General features: G+C 33.9%; 2 protein-coding genes across 3 annotated transcripts in view; both read left to right on the top strand.

Annotated features, from left to right (window-relative positions):
* LOC111504731 (uncharacterized) overlaps positions 1-2,265 on the top strand; it is a 33,992-nt gene extending 31,727 nt beyond the window's left edge. Inside the window, exon 8 of the mRNA XM_074178846.1 lies at positions 1,993-2,265. Within this exon, the coding sequence (XP_074034947.1) occupies positions 1,993-2,072 (80 nt within the window). The 3' untranslated portion in view covers positions 2,073-2,265. The remainder of the gene's footprint in view (positions 1-1,992) is intronic.
* A 4,675-nt stretch (positions 2,266-6,940) lies between these two features.
* Positions 6,941-17,995, top strand: part of NaPi-T (Na[+]-dependent inorganic phosphate cotransporter) — a 49,848-nt gene continuing 38,793 nt past the window's right edge. Inside the window, exons 1-3 of one of the 2 annotated variants that reach the window (XM_074178844.1) lie at positions 6,941-7,098; positions 7,586-7,827; positions 16,413-16,691. In XM_074178844.1, coding sequence (XP_074034945.1) covers positions 7,077-7,098; positions 7,586-7,827; positions 16,413-16,691 — 543 coding nt within the window. In that variant the 5' untranslated portion in view covers positions 6,941-7,076. The remainder of the gene's footprint in view (positions 7,099-7,585; positions 7,828-16,412; positions 16,692-17,995) is intronic. The other variant, XM_074178845.1, reaches the window with a different exon arrangement.

Raw genomic sequence — 17,995 nt, 5'->3', positions numbered from 1 at the left:
CTTCAAACAATAGTTTTATTAACGCTGAAACACGAACTGAAATCAATAAAAAAATAATAAAAAAAGCGGTTAAAGCTACGCTGACTGAATGAGAATTATGGGGTGGAGCACCATCCATTTGGTACCATACACGTTCTCTTCCTGGTCTATTATTTAAAATCATTTAAACTCCATTCCTCAGTAAATCTTCATATTTTGATGCATTCAAATTATCATCATAAAACTCGATATAAAATATTGACTCATTCTTTATGGCACAAAATACATTGAATTGTCATCTTTCTTGAAAACCCTTTTGGCGGACAACATGGGGATTTTCTGGCGCCCAATAATGACTGTTGGGTCTATTGAAAACTCCATTTTTTGTGAACTTGGCCTCATCTGTCCATATGATATTGTGAAGGAAATGTTCATCCTCTTGAGTTTCGACAAGTAACCTTTCAAAGAATTCCACTCTACGAGGTAAATCAGTCTCTTTCAAATGTTTGACACAGTAGAACTTATAGGGATGCCATTTATGCTTATTAAGAATTCGACAAATTGTCACGTAGGGTATACCTATCTCTCTTTCAGCCTCGTGCAGAGAAGCATTTGGAAATGCATGCAAGTATCCCAAAACTGTTATACCATTGTCATTATCATCCACTTTAGTGTTCTTACGAATGATTTTTGGACGGAAGGTTCCATTCAACCTACAGTTTCTTAGTAGTCGATTTATCACATTATTATTCGGCTTCGGAAGTTGTGGATATCTTTCATGGAATACTCGGCATGTTCTACTTGCAATTCTATTGCACTCACCATATATTATTAATAAATTCAAGAAATCTTCATTACTGTAACCTAATCTTCACATTATTCCATTATAATTGGTAGGTAGCTATCACAATCAGTCAAAACCACCAACGAAAGTTGGTTTATTTATTTTTCCGAAGCACACTAAAAAATATTAATGTGTACTGTTGTACGTTAAAGACCAATACCTCAATGTATACAAATTGTAACTTTTTCTAAGGTAGGTACATACCAATTTCGAATTGACTGATCTGGGACAGTTAAAAAACTGGATAAAAAAAAATATTACTGAGTATAAAAAAATGTTGAATATTCAAAATAAGTGATGAATTCAAAAAAATGAGCAAGAAAACCACGTCAGTTTCCGTTTGGAACAATTTATCTCGAAAACGGTTCAAAATAGAAATAGTATTATCTGAACGCAGTTGATCTAAAATTGGATGTAGAGCTCAAAAATGTTGAAATATACAGGGTGTTCCATTTGAAAAAATTGAGTTACACTCATTTTTTCATGAGATCAAAGTATCTGCATTTTTTGAAGACCCTATATGAGGCAAATGAAAATATGACTCGGAGTGAAGATCCTCATAGTATCACTCCACTCCATTTCAAATTTGATCGTTTTAGTGCAAGGGAGTTCAAGATTATCAGCATTTATAAAAGTTCATGTTTGGTGAAAAAAATATCGAAATTAATTTATATCTTCTAAACGGTAATAGATAGGTATAGGGAAATAGTATATGAATTTGTTGACAAAGTGATAATGAATCATAATATGATATTATATACGAGGGGTTTCATTTGAAAAATCAAAGAAGCCGCTACTTTATAGTAGAAGCGATAACGCCGCTTCGTCTGAGATATTTCAGGCGTGTAGGTCATATTAATTTATGCATACTGTGAAATTTTCAGGTTGATCCATTGAATAGTTTGTCAGAAACGGCTAATTAACGCTCATCATGAAAAGCCCTGTATTATTCATGGGAAATGTTGTACAACGAAATGAATGAAAGAGATTGAACATTCCACTGAAAGAATTCTTGCTTCAGTTTACATTACAAATGTTTGATTCACAAATCAAAAGACAAAAAGTGATTGTTGTGTAACTCAATTTTCAATGTTTGATTACTGACTTTATAAAGTAAAATTACATCATGAGTGGTTGTAGGTATGTTGTGATTATTTTTCATTTTCCAGAAAGAATCAAAACCTCAAATCTAGTGAAGGAGTTGGATAAGCTCATAGTGGACGACAAGAAACAGAATTCGAAGAGCTAACTATCTGAATGTAAATGTTCTGAGATTCCAGATTTTCTTCAACAATTCATATGTTACATATTCGCAATCACTGTAAACAAAATTAAATGAATGAAATATAACATAAATAAATAAGTTCCAAACTCCCATCAACCATTTCCAGAAATAATGTTGAATAAATATCAAATATAGATAAAGATAGATACTCGCTGCACTTTTGTTCTTTAGTATTGTTGAATTTTTCACTTCCTATGTTTTGAATGAATGTTTCAGTTTTTTCAAAATTGAAAGTTGAATAATGAAAACGAATAATTCGAAGAAGCATAATGTTCAAATAATTATGAGCCGTCACTTGGAAATTAATAATATTTTTCATGATGATATACAATTTTCACACCATAAATTTCATACAAGGAGTATTTCACCAGCACTGTAGAGAAACATGTCTTGAATAAAATATATAGTGTGAAAATTGTATAATTGATTAGATTAGATAAGATTTTATTTCCAACTCGAATCATGTTTGCTAAAATAACATCTTTCGTCAATCGCTCACGGATTGCTGAAAGAAAAAAAGTCGACTGGTGTCGAATGAGAAGAGGAAAATTTTTGAATAAAATTTTCTACAGAAAAATTTTTTAGTTCATTCTTCATTATGAAACGGATGATGCTGGAATAATTTTTCCAGATCTTCTTTGGATATATTCATTGAAAGTTGTTTCATTTCATTCGATACTGGATTAAAAATTTTGTTTCCTGTATAAAGAGGTTCATTGTAAACGCGATTATATTCATATATTGATAAAGTTAATGACTGATTTCTCATAGAATGCTAATATCTGACTCTACGAGATTTTTTTTGACAAAACACACGTACTACAGATAAAACCTCAAGGTGCGAAAGTAGTAATTCACATTGGATTTGAAACGCTGGAGATTAGAACTCTTCCACATAAACGCCGTTCTTCAAATGAAAGAATTCTTAAACAGTGAAGTTCGAGGTGTACCGAGTTGAACCTCATAACGATGAGCAGCCACAGTCCGTCCCGTATTTCTGATATGTACCGCTCTTGATGGAATTAAATGTGCCAAGTCACTTGAACAGTTTTTGTGTAATTATCTATAGAAGAGAGATAAATCTGCAACCTTTCTTCGATGTTCAAGACTTTCAAGGTTGCAAGTGATGATCGCGTCTTCAATCAGGCGGATGGCTCTTTTTTGAATGGAATCCAGCAGCTTCAGGGTATGTTTAGGGGCGGAGCTCCTATCGAAGCAGAAAGCTGAATTGTCTGACCTGACATTATCATATTCGGTTCGGAGACATTAATTCCATGGAGCAAACCGATGCCTAGGTTTTCGTGGTATTGAATTGAACCTGGTCACTTTCGCAACAGCTCTTGACACCCCATAATAATGATAATAATAATAAATATGCTTTATTGTCTCAAGGCCAACTTGTTGACAAAGCTTGAGCAATAGGACAATTCATATAAATTATTGATATAAGTAAAATCGCAAGTCATAGTAGATAATAAAGAAATTTTGTTTAACTAGTAAAATAAGAACATAAGCTCAAGCAATAAGGACAATTAAATATAACTAATCAATATAAATATAAATCAAGTTAAAAAGATAATAAAAAAAATTTAGCGAATAAACTTAAAAAATAATCAAGTTATAATATAACTTTTCGTCTAAAATCCACACATGATACATGGTCATACCATAACATATACAATTAACATGCTAAAAGGTGTCTACAAAGTATTCTTGTAGACTGTAATAGAGCTTATCTACTAAAAATTTCTTTACAGCCTTTCTAAAACGCTTGCCTGTCAAATTAGAGGACCTTACTTCGACTGGCAGATGATTGTAAATTTTAGCACCATTGTAAAATATTGAATCCTTGACTGAGTTAGAGATGGGAATTGGGAGCCTGAGGCTAAACTCCGTATTTCGAGTTGAATAGGGTAAGGTTGCTACATTATATCTTAATTTATGTTTATTCACCAAGCATACTGTCTTCAAGATGAGAAGTGCAATGACAGGTAATATTTGATTATTAATAAAGAGTTCTCTGCAAGGGTCTCTTGGTTTCACCATACAGAGGTATCTTACAGGTATTTTCTGTATAATCAATATAGAAGTCAAGAGGGTTGGACAACATGCTCCCCAAAAAGGTATCCCATATCGAATTTGGGTGTCAAATAATGCATAGTAGGCCGTTTTCGCAGTAATGAAATTCAACTCCTTAGAAACTACCCTCACTGCATAAAACCCAGAGGAAATTTTACTTCTCAGCTGTCGGACGTGTTTATCAAACTCAAGCCTATGATCAATCAATACACCCAAAAATTTTGTGTTAGATTTATTTTGCAGGACACCACCGTTCACAGAATCACATGTTTCATGATTGCGTTATTCCAAATATGGGTGACATAAGATGAAAGGTCGCCTATTGATCTTTGTTTCCGAAAACCAAATTGATGGTCGCTGAAAATGTTGAAGCTCTCCAAATATTTTAGGATATGTGAGACATTCTGTTACTGAGACCAAACAAAGTACGAATAGCTCGTTTTCGAATTAGGAAGACATACCCCAGAATACAATGCCTTACTGTAGCAAACTATGGAAACAGGAACGTTCATAAAAACTTTATCGACTCAGACAGCCTTATTTGATTTTTGTCAATGACGAGCTATGCATCCATTGCGTTGCAGTAAAGGTAAGCTGTGTGTCATTTCATTCGATGAGAACCAGTCGAAAATGCCATCCATTATGCTTTATGCAGCAGATGCTAAGTGACCAAATTCATTTTCTCGGATTATGATGCTAGAGTCATCTGCGAACATGAATCCAAAACAGAAAGTTTCTCAAGTGTTTCCCAAAATACAGGGATGAAACCCAAATATCACAAAATTTAATTTTTAGAAAATGTATCTGATGAACTTGGAATACTACTCAGTACCGAACAAATTAAAGTGGCCTTTTCAAATGAAAATACAGTTGGAAAGCATTTTTTCCGAAACAAAAACACCACAATACAATCCAATATAGTGTGTGAACTGTGTGAGCTGTCACAAATGCTATGTTGGTCAAACCGGACGGTATCTTAAAACAGGAGTTTCAGAACACATGAAAGACTAAGAAACTGAACGAGAGCTGTGGAGTATCTTATATACTCCACAGCTCTCGTTGAACATGAAAAAAAATATGGACACATTTTTTATTTTGATCTTTCAACTATTCTAGATGTTGAACCATAATTATCCAAATGACTTTTGAGCGAGATGATACATATCCTCAAATGCGGTAGTTTTAACACTAGAAGATATGTCGATAGAGTTAATACTGCATATGTCAATTTGATAAGTAGAATACCTAAATAATTTACCATTTTTTATATTTTTTTTTTCTGTCATTGATTAAAAAAACATACACCACCTTATCAGAATCACAGATAAAGCCATTCATTTATTTCATGTCGTTTTATTTTGGTGTTGTCTCGGAAATTGAAGTCCATGATATGAAGTCGTAATTTCATGAATGATTTGAGTGCTTCACCTTGTAATTTTATTCGAATTGGTTTATTCATTTATTCATTCATTCATATTCGGGAAAATTATTGTGAAACAAGTGTCACGGTTATTGTAAAACCCTCTTTAGTGAAAATCATACAATATACTGTATTAATTAGTTTTTATATGGATTTTCATCAAGTATCGGACAGTTCTATTCAAGAATCGATGAAGGTCAGATTGGATATTTCAGTAGTCTGTCTTTGACTTTATTCTTGAGAATATTTTCAGGTCGTCAGCGTACAACAATATTTTGGAAAATTTGAAGCACTTTTTCACGTCATTCATAAAGATTGAAAATAATGAAGAACCCAGGTGGGAGCCTTGTGGTACTCCCAACGTTACAGCAATAGGTGTTGATTTGAAACCATTCATTATCACAATGTGTGATTAATTGAAGGCATGGGAAAAGAACCACCGCAGTAGAGCACCATGTACACCAATCTGGAAATGAGTAAAAATTATGATCTATTTCATCGAAGGCCTTGCTGAAATTTGTGTAAATAGAGTCTACCTATGTTCGCTCATTCATTGAAGCAGCAATGTACTGACAACTTTTAAAAAACGTGTTTTCGATCTGTTGTGTGACATTGATCCATATTCATTACGAAAATGCATGTACAAATAACTCATTAATCTATGTCTGTGATATATACTTATTTTTTCTCTCTGATTGTTGTATAGTCATTGTATTCACCTATACCATGTAATTTTATTTATATCAATATCAAGAGACATTTGTGTTGTTAATGTAGTTATTTTTCTGACATGAGTTTTTATAAATTGTTCACATTGAAAAATTCAATAAATGTATATATCTAAGTATCTATACATCCTGGATCAATATCCGATGACTGATGAATAACTAACTTTGGAGCTGTTTCTATCCCCTTGCAAAGGTAGGAATTATCAGTTTTCCTGGTTTCTAATTCATACATCAATAACTCAGCAATCTATTATCCAAATTTAAATTGGTGGGAGTTGTTGATGACTCATCTTCTGATGATCATAACTTGGTTAGCGAAACGCATGTCAATCGACAGCATTTTCTGTTATAGTGAGGGAAAGGTGGTTGAAGTAGATTTATTTGCATATTTTGTTGTTATTCAATCACAAAAAAGATTCTCTACTCAGGGACACATTCTGATCGTTTAGCAATTAGAAATACGGATAATTATAAATAGTCCTCCTCAAAATGTTGACAATCTGATATGAGTACGTCAAAATCAGAAAAGACAATGTAATTATATTCTCTGTTTGATCTGGGGATTTGTTTCTCTGCTAATGAACTTATTTATATAACAATAAGTTTATCAACAAACAATGTGATAAAAGCATTATGGTATGGTAAGAGAGATCTTCAAAGAATTTTTATATTTAATCAATTTCAGAACTGAATATGGAGTGTGTGTGATTGTGGGTTGTTCAGTGAAATACTAATTTCAAAATGGACAAAACAAAGAGAACAGGTAGGTCCAAAATACTTATAACTACTCATTTAAATCAATTTCAGAGCTGTTTTGTACAAACAATGTGAAAATACGAAATTTTCAATGATAAAAATACAATTAACTGGTCAAGAAGGGTTCAGTCGGTTAACAGGATCAATTTATCTTGTTTTCTTGTCCAAGAAAATTACTACATTATGAATGTAAACAAGATCTCAAGAAAATTTTTCAATCAACAATAGTCTTTCGATGTGAAAAATAGACAAAAAATGTCCACCAAATTTATTCATTTCAAGTACCCATGTGAACATTTTTTCCAAAATTTCTTCCATCTTTGAAAATTTTTTTTCTGAAAAGCCAGTTTACTTTTTTCTGAAATCTTCATTTGTTAGCAAATAAATTGTTTTCAGATGACAATACGAATTGAATGAGTTATTACATTTATTTTGTTTAAATTTGCGGAGGGAAATGGATACCCGTTTATACGGAAAATATGGTTTTCTTTCAGAACCCAAAGAATGTTGCTCCGCTAGAAATGTTTTGTGGTACTTGACCTTTACAGGGTTCGCCATCAACTATATGATGAGGCTGAATTTAAATATTGCTATAGTGTCAATGGTGCAACCAAAACCAAAGAACAATATATCATTAACTAGTGAGTGCATAATAGAAAGTGATTCGTTGAACAATGGTACTATATTAAGCAGTATTTTAAGGAATGAAGCTGTGGTCAATTCATCGGAAATCATAGTGAGTATTAGAGCTTTCAATTTATGATTTCCCAAGAAATATTGTTTTGAAATATATTCACTCTGTTACAAAATTTTTTCAGATGACTGAGAGGAAATTTCAGATTATTGAAATTAATAGAACAATATAACTGATAAGGTTCAAATCTGAGAAAAAATGATATAATTATTTGACTATATTGGATGTAGGTATCACAAGTATGATTTACAAGATACAGAAATATCTTACATTCAAATACAATATAATATATATTCAATGAAAGTCATTTTTTGTGGGGGAAAATCAGTTTTTTATCAACCTGTTTTGGGTATTTATTACCTTCCACAATCTGAAAAATATAAAAATCATAATGAAGAACTTCATAGTGGCGAAATGACAACAGACTGATATCGGAGAGCACCTTGTATTACATAGAATGTTTCAGTTGTCAATCAACAACATTGACATAATTTCATATTTCAAAACTCCTTCACCAACTGTTGAAAAAATTGAGACATAAATGATCAAAAAAGAATAACTGCTAATATCTTGGAATTTTTTTGTCCATTTCTGAAGACGGAGGCAGATTTTGGCCTCCTAAACGTAAAGATAAGTATTGTATTATTTCTTAGCAATTTTTTTTTATAGGCAAAATTGTTGAATACGAGAAGTTACTGATAAATAGAACAGTTTTCTTTGTGGAAAATACTTTGATTTTACGCAGTAACTTATCGGGGTAAACTAAAAAGTTTGCCTTTCTATACTTGTATAAAGTTCTCCATTATAATTTCTATATTTTTCAGATTGTGGAAGGTAACAAATACCTAAAACAGTTTGATAAAAAAAAATATCGTTTACTAATTAACGATAATATGAGAGTTTTCATTTTAATTGTTACGTTATCTATCATTTTTATAACAAGTCGGAATTCCAGCATTGCAATCATGTAGGACAACAGTTTGGGTAGGTTAGAAATCACACGTTAGAAGGTAAGACCTCCTTAGTCTTTAGCTCGCACAAGTTTTGACTTTTGAGGGTTGTCGTTCGTAGGGGTATGATAGCTGGTTAACGGAAATACATATTTTAAACATATTTTAGATGTTGCAGGGCAATATATTCTTGTAAGAAAAATATGAAACTGAAGGATTAGCAGATGTAAATTTGATATCATTTCAGTGGGAAAAGACTACTTCTACAATGATACGACGTTAATAATAAGACGTTAATAATACGTCTATAGAACTGAAACCATATTGTTCTCACGAAATGAGGAAAACTAATTGTTCAGAAACCAACTGTACTTATCAATTCAAAAATCAGAATCTGTCTGGTTTTACGTTAACCAGCTGTCGCACCCCTACGAACAACAACCCTCAGAAGTCGAAACTTGTGCGAGCTAAGGATTAACGAGGTCGTACCTTTTAACGTGTGAATGAAACAATTTATGTCAATGGAACAATTCATTATTTCAAAACTACAAATTGTCAGGCTTCAAATCTATTACAGTTCTATTGAAAGATTTTTTGCAAACAGCAATCCTCAAGAGACTTCAGGAAACTGTGCGAACAGTATATTCATGAAGTTTCATTTTTTTACTTAACAGAAATCCTATGAAAAGTTCAACAGATTTGAAACTGACTTATTTCAAACAGAAATATATGTACTGTGATATTTTTATTTGGAGTTCAACCTAATTCCTTTGAAATTTACGTCGCATAAAAACGCTTTTGACTAGTTGACATCACTGTGGTTGGGAATAACTCATTAATTATTGAATGAAAATCAAGTATTTCTTCTGGTGACAAAAAGGAGCTTCCAAAATTCAAATGCTGATTAGATTAGTGGGATATCGTAACCTATAAATGGACCTCAAACCTCATTGCTTGAGGACGTCTCAAAACTGCAAATTAAAAACAAACTTCGTTGAAGAATATTTGCTGGAACTTGAAAATTTCACTATATTTGATAAGACATTCAATTTCATTTGGTCACTTGAAATTCGTAATAAAGTGTTTCAAAGGTTTTCATTCGTATTTCAAACACGTAAAACTGTAGAGTCATGTGGGGCAAGTGCGCGCACTTTAGCTTTGTGTTGCTATAAAATCAAAAATTATGAGTAAAATAAAACAAAAAAAGGCTAATCAGAGTATTTTTCAATCAACAGAATTACAAACAGAACAAACTTTGTCATACAAATAAAGAAAAAAAATCAAAACAAAGGTAATCAAAATGCTTTTACATAACCCAGAGTGCGGGTGACTGTGCGCTTTCCTGAGGGCATGTGTGCGCAAATTAAAATTGGGGCAATTATGAATTATTTTCTCTAGTATGACTGGAGAATGATGTTATAGAACGACTACAACAACAAAAACATTATAGATGGGAATGAGATCAATAAAAAAACTAAAATTACTTGTTGCAATGGGCACATACAAAATTGCCTTCCTCAAAGCTAGTGCATTGTTCATGCCACCAAATTTCACAAACGCTGCATTGAATCCAGTCTTCATTCTTCATTACTGAGTGATGCAGCCTTTTTAAATGTTTCGTTCACTAATTGAGATATCTCTGTTTGTCCTGGCCTGGGTGGTGGCTAAGCCATTTGTCACATTCATAGGCTGATTTGATTTTCAAGTGTCCAAAAAAGCCACGTTCTAAGGGTTGCATCTTGTGCGAACTGTGTGGCGGTGAAGTCAATAAGTGAATGCTATTACCACTGCAGAAATTGACTATAGCCAAGGAGATTTGACTTGAGTGGTTGTCCAAAATAAGCAAGACAGGATTATCTTTTGTTGCCTGAACATTATCTTTGAAATGGCGCAGGTAGTCTATAAACAGGTCGGGATTTATAAACCCAGAATCAGAAACCATTGCAATACTTCCCTCAGGTGCATTGTTTAATAGAAATCCTTGCATTCTCTTTCGAAAAAGTATAAAAGCAGGTGGTACGAAATTTTCAGTTGCACTCACAGCTTATTCAAGAGTGATTGTTTGGCCTCTTTCTGCAGAAACGATTTTCCCTACTAGCTTCTTGCCTTTTACTGATATCACTTTGGTGATTTTTTGGTACTTTGCTGATACCATTCTCATCCATATTGTTTATACGACTGGGTGCAAAATTATGTTTTTTGTAGAGGTCTTGTAGGTTGTCATGAAAAATATTTACTTGGATCTTATCAAACCCCATCGCTTTGGCAATACAAGTGGGGGTAGGTTGTCGCCATTTCAATAATAATACTAATGAGTTTATTCTCGAAATAATAATACGTTTCTCAAAATAAAATACAATAATATAATAATTGTGCACTTTCATTTCGAATAAACAAGTATCCACTAAGGCAGTGCATGTGCGTGGGTGATTTACTCATTCCAAACATTGACAATAATTAGCTCACTTTAAAATTGGGTTCAGTTGCATTTCTATATAAGAATTGGCCTCGGAGCGCCAATTAATTTTTATTGTTGTATTTATTTTATTTTTATCGTTGTTTTAACACATTGTATAAAATTATGTATAATTCACTAAAATATTGTAACATGATAAAATTATAGTAAATGTATTAAAATCAGGCTAATGAGCCTCACATACAATTATTGAAACATAAATATCATAACATAGGTAACGAACACAAATAATTAACAAGAATAAAATATATTGAATATTCTAATATTCAAACAATGAATGAAGAGCCTCACGTTCTGAAGAAAGAATATAATGTTCAGTCTTTTTTTTGAAGGAATATATATTTGAGACTTCTTTGTTTTCCGTCGGCAAAAAGTTATAAAATTTACTAGATAAAAAAGTATTCATATTCATATTCTCTTTCTGGCTGGTTTCATTTTCAGAGAATCATTCTCTTTCACTATATCTTTTAAGAAACCCATACACTCAGTCACGTCAAGCTTGACGTATTGAACTTGACGTATTGAACCGATGAGGTACTTCATTCAATTCTGCATACTCATAAACTAATTTTCGAAGGCTTATCATAGTCAGACATTGTTAAATTTCATCCTCTTGTGCCTTCGTAAATGTTGTTAAAAATCTTCCCATACTATCCGCTATCGTCCCAGCTTTCAAACGTTTTCGAAGGGTGCTTTCCTATAGTCCAACTTGTTTTGCTGCTTTTCGCTTACTGGTATCCTTCGAAATTAATAATCTCGCAGCTTCAAGCTGATCATTTGTAACGACAGTTCCATCTGGAGCTTTTCTTTGGTAATTCCGATGCATTTTTCAATAATAAGACAAACCCTGAAACAAAATATCACTTCATCAATACAGTCCATGTCAATGCTGAAAGATGGGGGGTAAGTATGCGCATGCGCACACATAGAGGAAAGTCTCCTAATATGGGGTACTTTTTTCAAAACACCATAATGAAAAAACGGAGGTAGTTTTAAGCATTATTTCCATATTTCATGTTTCTTTGGGTATACTATTAAGCATTTAATAAGAAGAAACATGTTTTCAAAAAAAACACTACCCCATATTAGAGGCTTATGATATCCTAATATGGGGTACACTATGTTCGCAATATGGGGTACCTAATTTAATATGTAAAATTTTAAAATAAGTGAAATTATTTAATTTTTTTTGAGAAATATTCATTTATGGGAATGCAAAAAGTATATCTAATGAAAAGTTTCGTACCTTATTGACATAAAAAAATTCTCATCAGGGAAGAACATTCAACAAATTATTTAAAAATGCAAAAGTCACAAATATACGGATTTCTTTCACAATTAGACCATTCAACATGAGTCCATTTGAAGCAGCTTTGACACATTACCCACTCTTCGCCTCTGACATCTTCGAAGTACGGATTTTCGCAAAAAAAACAAATAGCATCTTCTTCAAAGTTTTCTACCTGTTGGTTATCTGAATCTTGATACTCGGGTTCAGGGGCCGAATCTGTAGAAGAACTCCAGAGGATACCAACATGCATTTGTTTGCTTTTTCCATAGCAACTAACGCTTTCTTTTTCTTTTGGGTATGTTTAATTTTTTTCTGATGACTTGGTTTTGAATCCTTAATCTTTCTTTTAACGCCTTCTAATTCCTCTTTGTATGGAGTGCTAGTTACAACGGCAGCTTTTCCACATCTTGTACTCTTTTTTTTTAATAATAACTTTTGAAGCAGTTGGAATAGGCAGGGGTAATCTGTCTCTCAGCGGTTTGCTGTCTTGAAGGGGTAACTTGTCTTTCAGGGTTTTTTCTTTTGGCTCGTTGTTATCTAATTGTTTTTCCTCTACTGTGTCTTCCTCTACTTTTTCTTCATCCATTGTTTCTGTTTCTACTCTTTCTTCATTAATTGCTCCTTGCATTTCTGCCACAAATTATATTCTTTGAATGCGTTTCTATCAGGAGGAAACATTCCAGTTTTTCTAAACCCGTTTATAGCTGTATCTATGGTGGCCGCTCTCATATAGTTCCCAAAAAGTTCTCCCACCTGATAGCTTGATACAACACGTTCTGGGTTGAGCCTAAGCCAGTTTGTGATCTCTATTGTCCTAACGAAGAATTCACAGTCTCTTCAGGCGCTCCCTTCATCTTCACGTACCTTTCTAAGGTTGTTTGAAGTATGCCGTGGGCCTGCGCAATCTTCTTGTAGCCCATCTCGCTTTGCCGAACAGCTAAAATTGCTGAAATCATCTGTTCCTTGTTCCATACTTTTCGTTTTTTTAGGCATCTGAAAGAAAATACTTTAGTTTCATACAGAAAAGTGCACAGTCCCCTAATATAGGGTACCCCAAATTAGGAATTGATAGGTACCCCATATTACGAGCAAAGTAGATTTTTGAAAGGAAGTCGATGGTTAGTTTTCAAAGTTCACAATAGGTGTCGGAACAAGAACTTGCTTAAAATTGAACTACCCCATATTAGGCACTACCCCCTTATTAGACGACTTTCCTCCATACGACAAGCGTCTGCGTACACTTAACCCAAACTGTCATATCGAGATATGACCAAAATTTTTCATGATTACGTCATCTGGGCAATTACAACATTGTCTCTAATCAAACTACAAAAAATGTGGTAATCGAAGGTAGTATGGAAGTTTTCAAGAAGTATTTCGACATATAAAAGATTACATGACAAAATTCACAAAATCACGTAATAATTTTTGCAAAAATCTCACGTACTTTGAATTCAAAATGGCGGGACGAGTGGCCGGCGTCACACATGCGTATCATACAGAGTCGTGCGGAGTACTGAGGGAAAGAGATCGCGTTCTGTTGTTATATACCATTTCCTAGATATCTAAATTGCGCACACTTACTCGCTGCGTACACTTGCCCCACATGACTCTAGTAACTTTGCAACACTCATACTCAAGTTTTAGAAGTTAATTCAGTTCTTTTAAAAATATCTCATTTCAAATAATCAACAACATGAAAATCATAGAGCACCAAATGATGTTATTAGGTTCGTTCCAACCAGCGTCAGAAACAGTTTCTGACAGTCAGGATTCTGCGCAGTAATGTGATTGCGTTCCAACGTGAGTTTCCAACTATTAGTAAACTATCAGTTTTCTGTTCCATCCAAGATTCAAACCTGTTCGAAATCTATCAGAATGGTTTGAGGACTATCTTCTAACCATCAATCTGACGCATGCGTATTCCGTATTACTGTTTCTGTTTTATGTTCATGCAACTTACAAACAACATAACCTGCAAAAATTGTTATAAAATAAATTATGCATTTGCTGGCGCAGGAAAAATTGGGAATTCTTTAAGTGAACCTATAATATGAACATCTTTAATTACACAAATTAATAATTGCGATGACCTCCCAGTTCCATGTTGATAAGTAAATAGAATAGAGATATGAAATACTGCAACCTTCTTGTACTCTCCAGAAATACACTTGATTAGATTTATTTTTAAAGAATTGAAGGGGTTATATTTTTAGGAGTGACATTCGTTGTGGAATGTTTGAAATACAAACTGAGTAGAGAAAAGTATCTTCTGTATAATTCAGTGTTCATATAGAAGTATTTGTTTCGAAAGAATTTTTTTTTCTTTCTTGTAATTCAATGTTTATATGAAAGTAGCTGTTTTAGGAGGACATTCTTTCAGTTTGTGTCTGAAAGTTACTTCTTTGCATGATCTACACATCCATGTATAGAGTTACTTATTTTCAAATTGATTACTTCCTTCCTTTCTTTGGAAGAATCCCTCATCCCCTTTTTTGTATTAAGATGGAGTAGTAGAAAGCCAAAAACTTTCTTTCCCAAATTATTTTTAAAGGTTATGTTGAAATTCCATGCCAAACTTCAGTTGAACTATCAGCTGTTCCAATCAGAAATTTCAAATTAATCAGAAACCAATATTTACCAGACATGCGCGTTGTCAACGATTTACAAACAGTTGGAAATCTGTTTGTGACTCAAGGTTGGAACGAACCTTATGAGTAAGTGAATTTCACCGATATTGTCAACTTTTGAAACATATAAGGCTCGTTCCAACCAGCGTCAGAAACCGTTTCTGACAGTCAGGATTCTGCGCAGTAATGTGATTGCGTTCCAACGTGAGTTTCCAACCATTAGTAAACTATCAGTTTTCTGTTCCATCCAAGATTCAAACCTGTTCGAAATCTATCAGAATGGTTTGAGGATTATCTTCTAACCATCAATCTGACGCATGCGTATTCCGTATTACTGTTTCTGTTTTATCTTCATGCAACTTACAAACAACATAACCTGCAAAAATTGTTATAAAATAAATTATGCATTTGCTGGCGCAGGAAAAATTGGGAATTCTTTAAGTGAACCTATAATATGAACATCTTTAATTACACAAATTAATAATTGCGATGACCTCCCAGTTCCATGTTGATAAGTAAATAGAATAGAGATATGAAATACTGCAACCTTCTTGTACTCTCCAGAAATACACTTGATAGATTTATTTTTAAAGAATTGAAGGGGTTATATTTTTAGGAGTGACATTCGTTGTGGAATGTTTGAAATACAAACTGAGTAGAGAAAAGTATCTTCTGTATAATTCAGTGTTCATATAGAAGTATTTGTTTCGAATTTTTTTTTCTTTCGTGTAATTCAATGTTTATATGAAAGTAGCTGTTTCAGGAGGAGATTCTTTCAGTTTGTGTCTGAAAGTTACTTCTTTGCATGATCTACACATCCATGTATAGAGTTACTTATTTTCAAATTGATTACTTCCTTCCTTTCTTTGGAAGATTCCCTCATCCCCTTTTTTTGTATTAAGATGGAGTAGTAGAAAGCCAAAAACTTTTTCCAAATCATTTTTAAAGGTTATGTTGAAATTCCATGCCAAACTTCAGTTGAACTATCAGCTGTTCCAATCAGAAATTTCAAATTAATCAGAAACCAATATTTACCAGACATGCGCGTTGACAACGATTTACAAACAGTTGGAAATCTGTTTGTGACTCAATGTTGGAACGAACTTATTATGATGTGTCGATATATGATCTCATGAAATTCAATTCATGGCTTATTCGAATAAATTATTTTTCATTCGATGATAAGCGCTTATTTTATTTTAACCTTTCTTTAAATTTTCTAACAGTCCGTCTCATGAATTCCGGACTCTAATACTGATACAAGTGTTGAATATTTTCAGAACGTAACTTCCGTTAAATCACCTGGGAATTTTTCCAATAGTGAATATCGTCGATTCGATTGGAATGAAAAAGAGCAGGGATACATTTTAGGCAGTTACTTCTGGTTTCACTGGCTAACGCAGATTCCCGGTGGTCTCCTAGCAACCAAGTACGGAACCAAAAAGGTTTTTGGATTGGCAAATCTCATGGGAATACTCGGATGCCTCATCATTCCTTGGTTCGCCTACAGGGGGTCCAAGTTTCTCATCTTCATAAGATGTATCCAGGGAATGCTATGTGTGAGTGGAATATCAATATTTCATTAAACTTGTACTGTTAAAAAAACCCATTGTTCGGTAATGCTTTCGTATTTTAATGCCCTCGTTGGTGATCTTCAAAACACCCTCAGCTGGTGGGCTAAGTTAAGGTAGGAGTCCTTATAAATGACGCCCCATCCTAAGGTGTGTGTATCCATACCAAAAGCATGTATTACTCTGAGCCCACTCAATGCCCACTCAATGTCACTAACTGAACCTCTGAGGTATCATGCGATCTGTCTTCGTCGAAAGCTTAATCCCGATAATGCAGGTCTCTGCTGTGGTGGACTTCTCTTCTCTAGCTACTCATGAGATCCTTCATGGACCATACAGTAACCAAAGAATCCGACCTCAATCTTTAGAGAAGATGAACGTCGACTAAACGACCTCGAATATCATCCCTGTAACATTCAGAGCAAGAGCAGTTCTCCATTTCCTGATCCTGAAATGAGAAGATGATTTTTCGTACCGTCAACAAAAACTTTCTATTTACAAATTACACTCTCGATTATTTTTTATACAGGTTCGAACAGGAAAACTGGCACGAACATACTATAACATTTGATAAACAAGATAAACAAAGACAAATGTTTTAAACTTCCTCAGGAACACTGTTAACGAACAAGAAGCTGTATGGTGCGCCTCTTCGAGAGCAGAATATCTTATTGATTTGCCTATCACCAAATTATTGAACAGCAGAAACACAATCTGCACCAGGAGAGGAGGCAAACTCCACTTGACCAAGTCAGCTAACGTTTACGCTCAAACGATGGTTCACTCAAATTGAAGGCGAAAAAAGCCGTCTTTTGTTGAATCTGGAGTATAAAAGTCTAGCTGACTTACAGAAGGTTGCTGCGGTCATTGAAGAGGGAAACTTGCACCTTGAATATCCGACAAACTCAATATCGACCAATCAATGGGAATCTCTCCAATATGCCATTATGACTACTGTAGATAGTGTACAGGATCGAATCCAGGGAGAACGTGATTTGACTGGTGGTGCAGCTACCACCCTGTAGCTATATGAAGGACACCTACTATATGCGTACCAGGACACCTACTTCCAATGTCACATATTTGTATTTCTTATGAAGATAGTCACAGACTATTCATCAGATCCTCACTAGGTTGAGGAAAATGATGAAATGTGGGAGGAATTCATGCCTTCGTAGTGGAGACATCCTCTGGGCTTGCCCCACTGCACAGAGTTCTGACAATTATGGCCACAATAAAACCCCGCGAGTTGCAGTGGTCAAATAGACTAACTCTCTTTGGACGTACCTACT

Source organism: Leptinotarsa decemlineata, unplaced genomic scaffold, assembly GCF_025532065.1.
Source record: "Leptinotarsa decemlineata unplaced genomic scaffold, Ldec_3_MD MMD2_tig00004307_RagTag_RagTag, whole genome shotgun sequence".
NCBI classification, from domain to species: domain Eukaryota; kingdom Metazoa; phylum Arthropoda; class Insecta; order Coleoptera; family Chrysomelidae; genus Leptinotarsa; species Leptinotarsa decemlineata.
The sequence above is the reverse complement of the archived record's forward strand: the minus strand, read 5'-3'. Positions and strand labels throughout refer to the sequence as shown.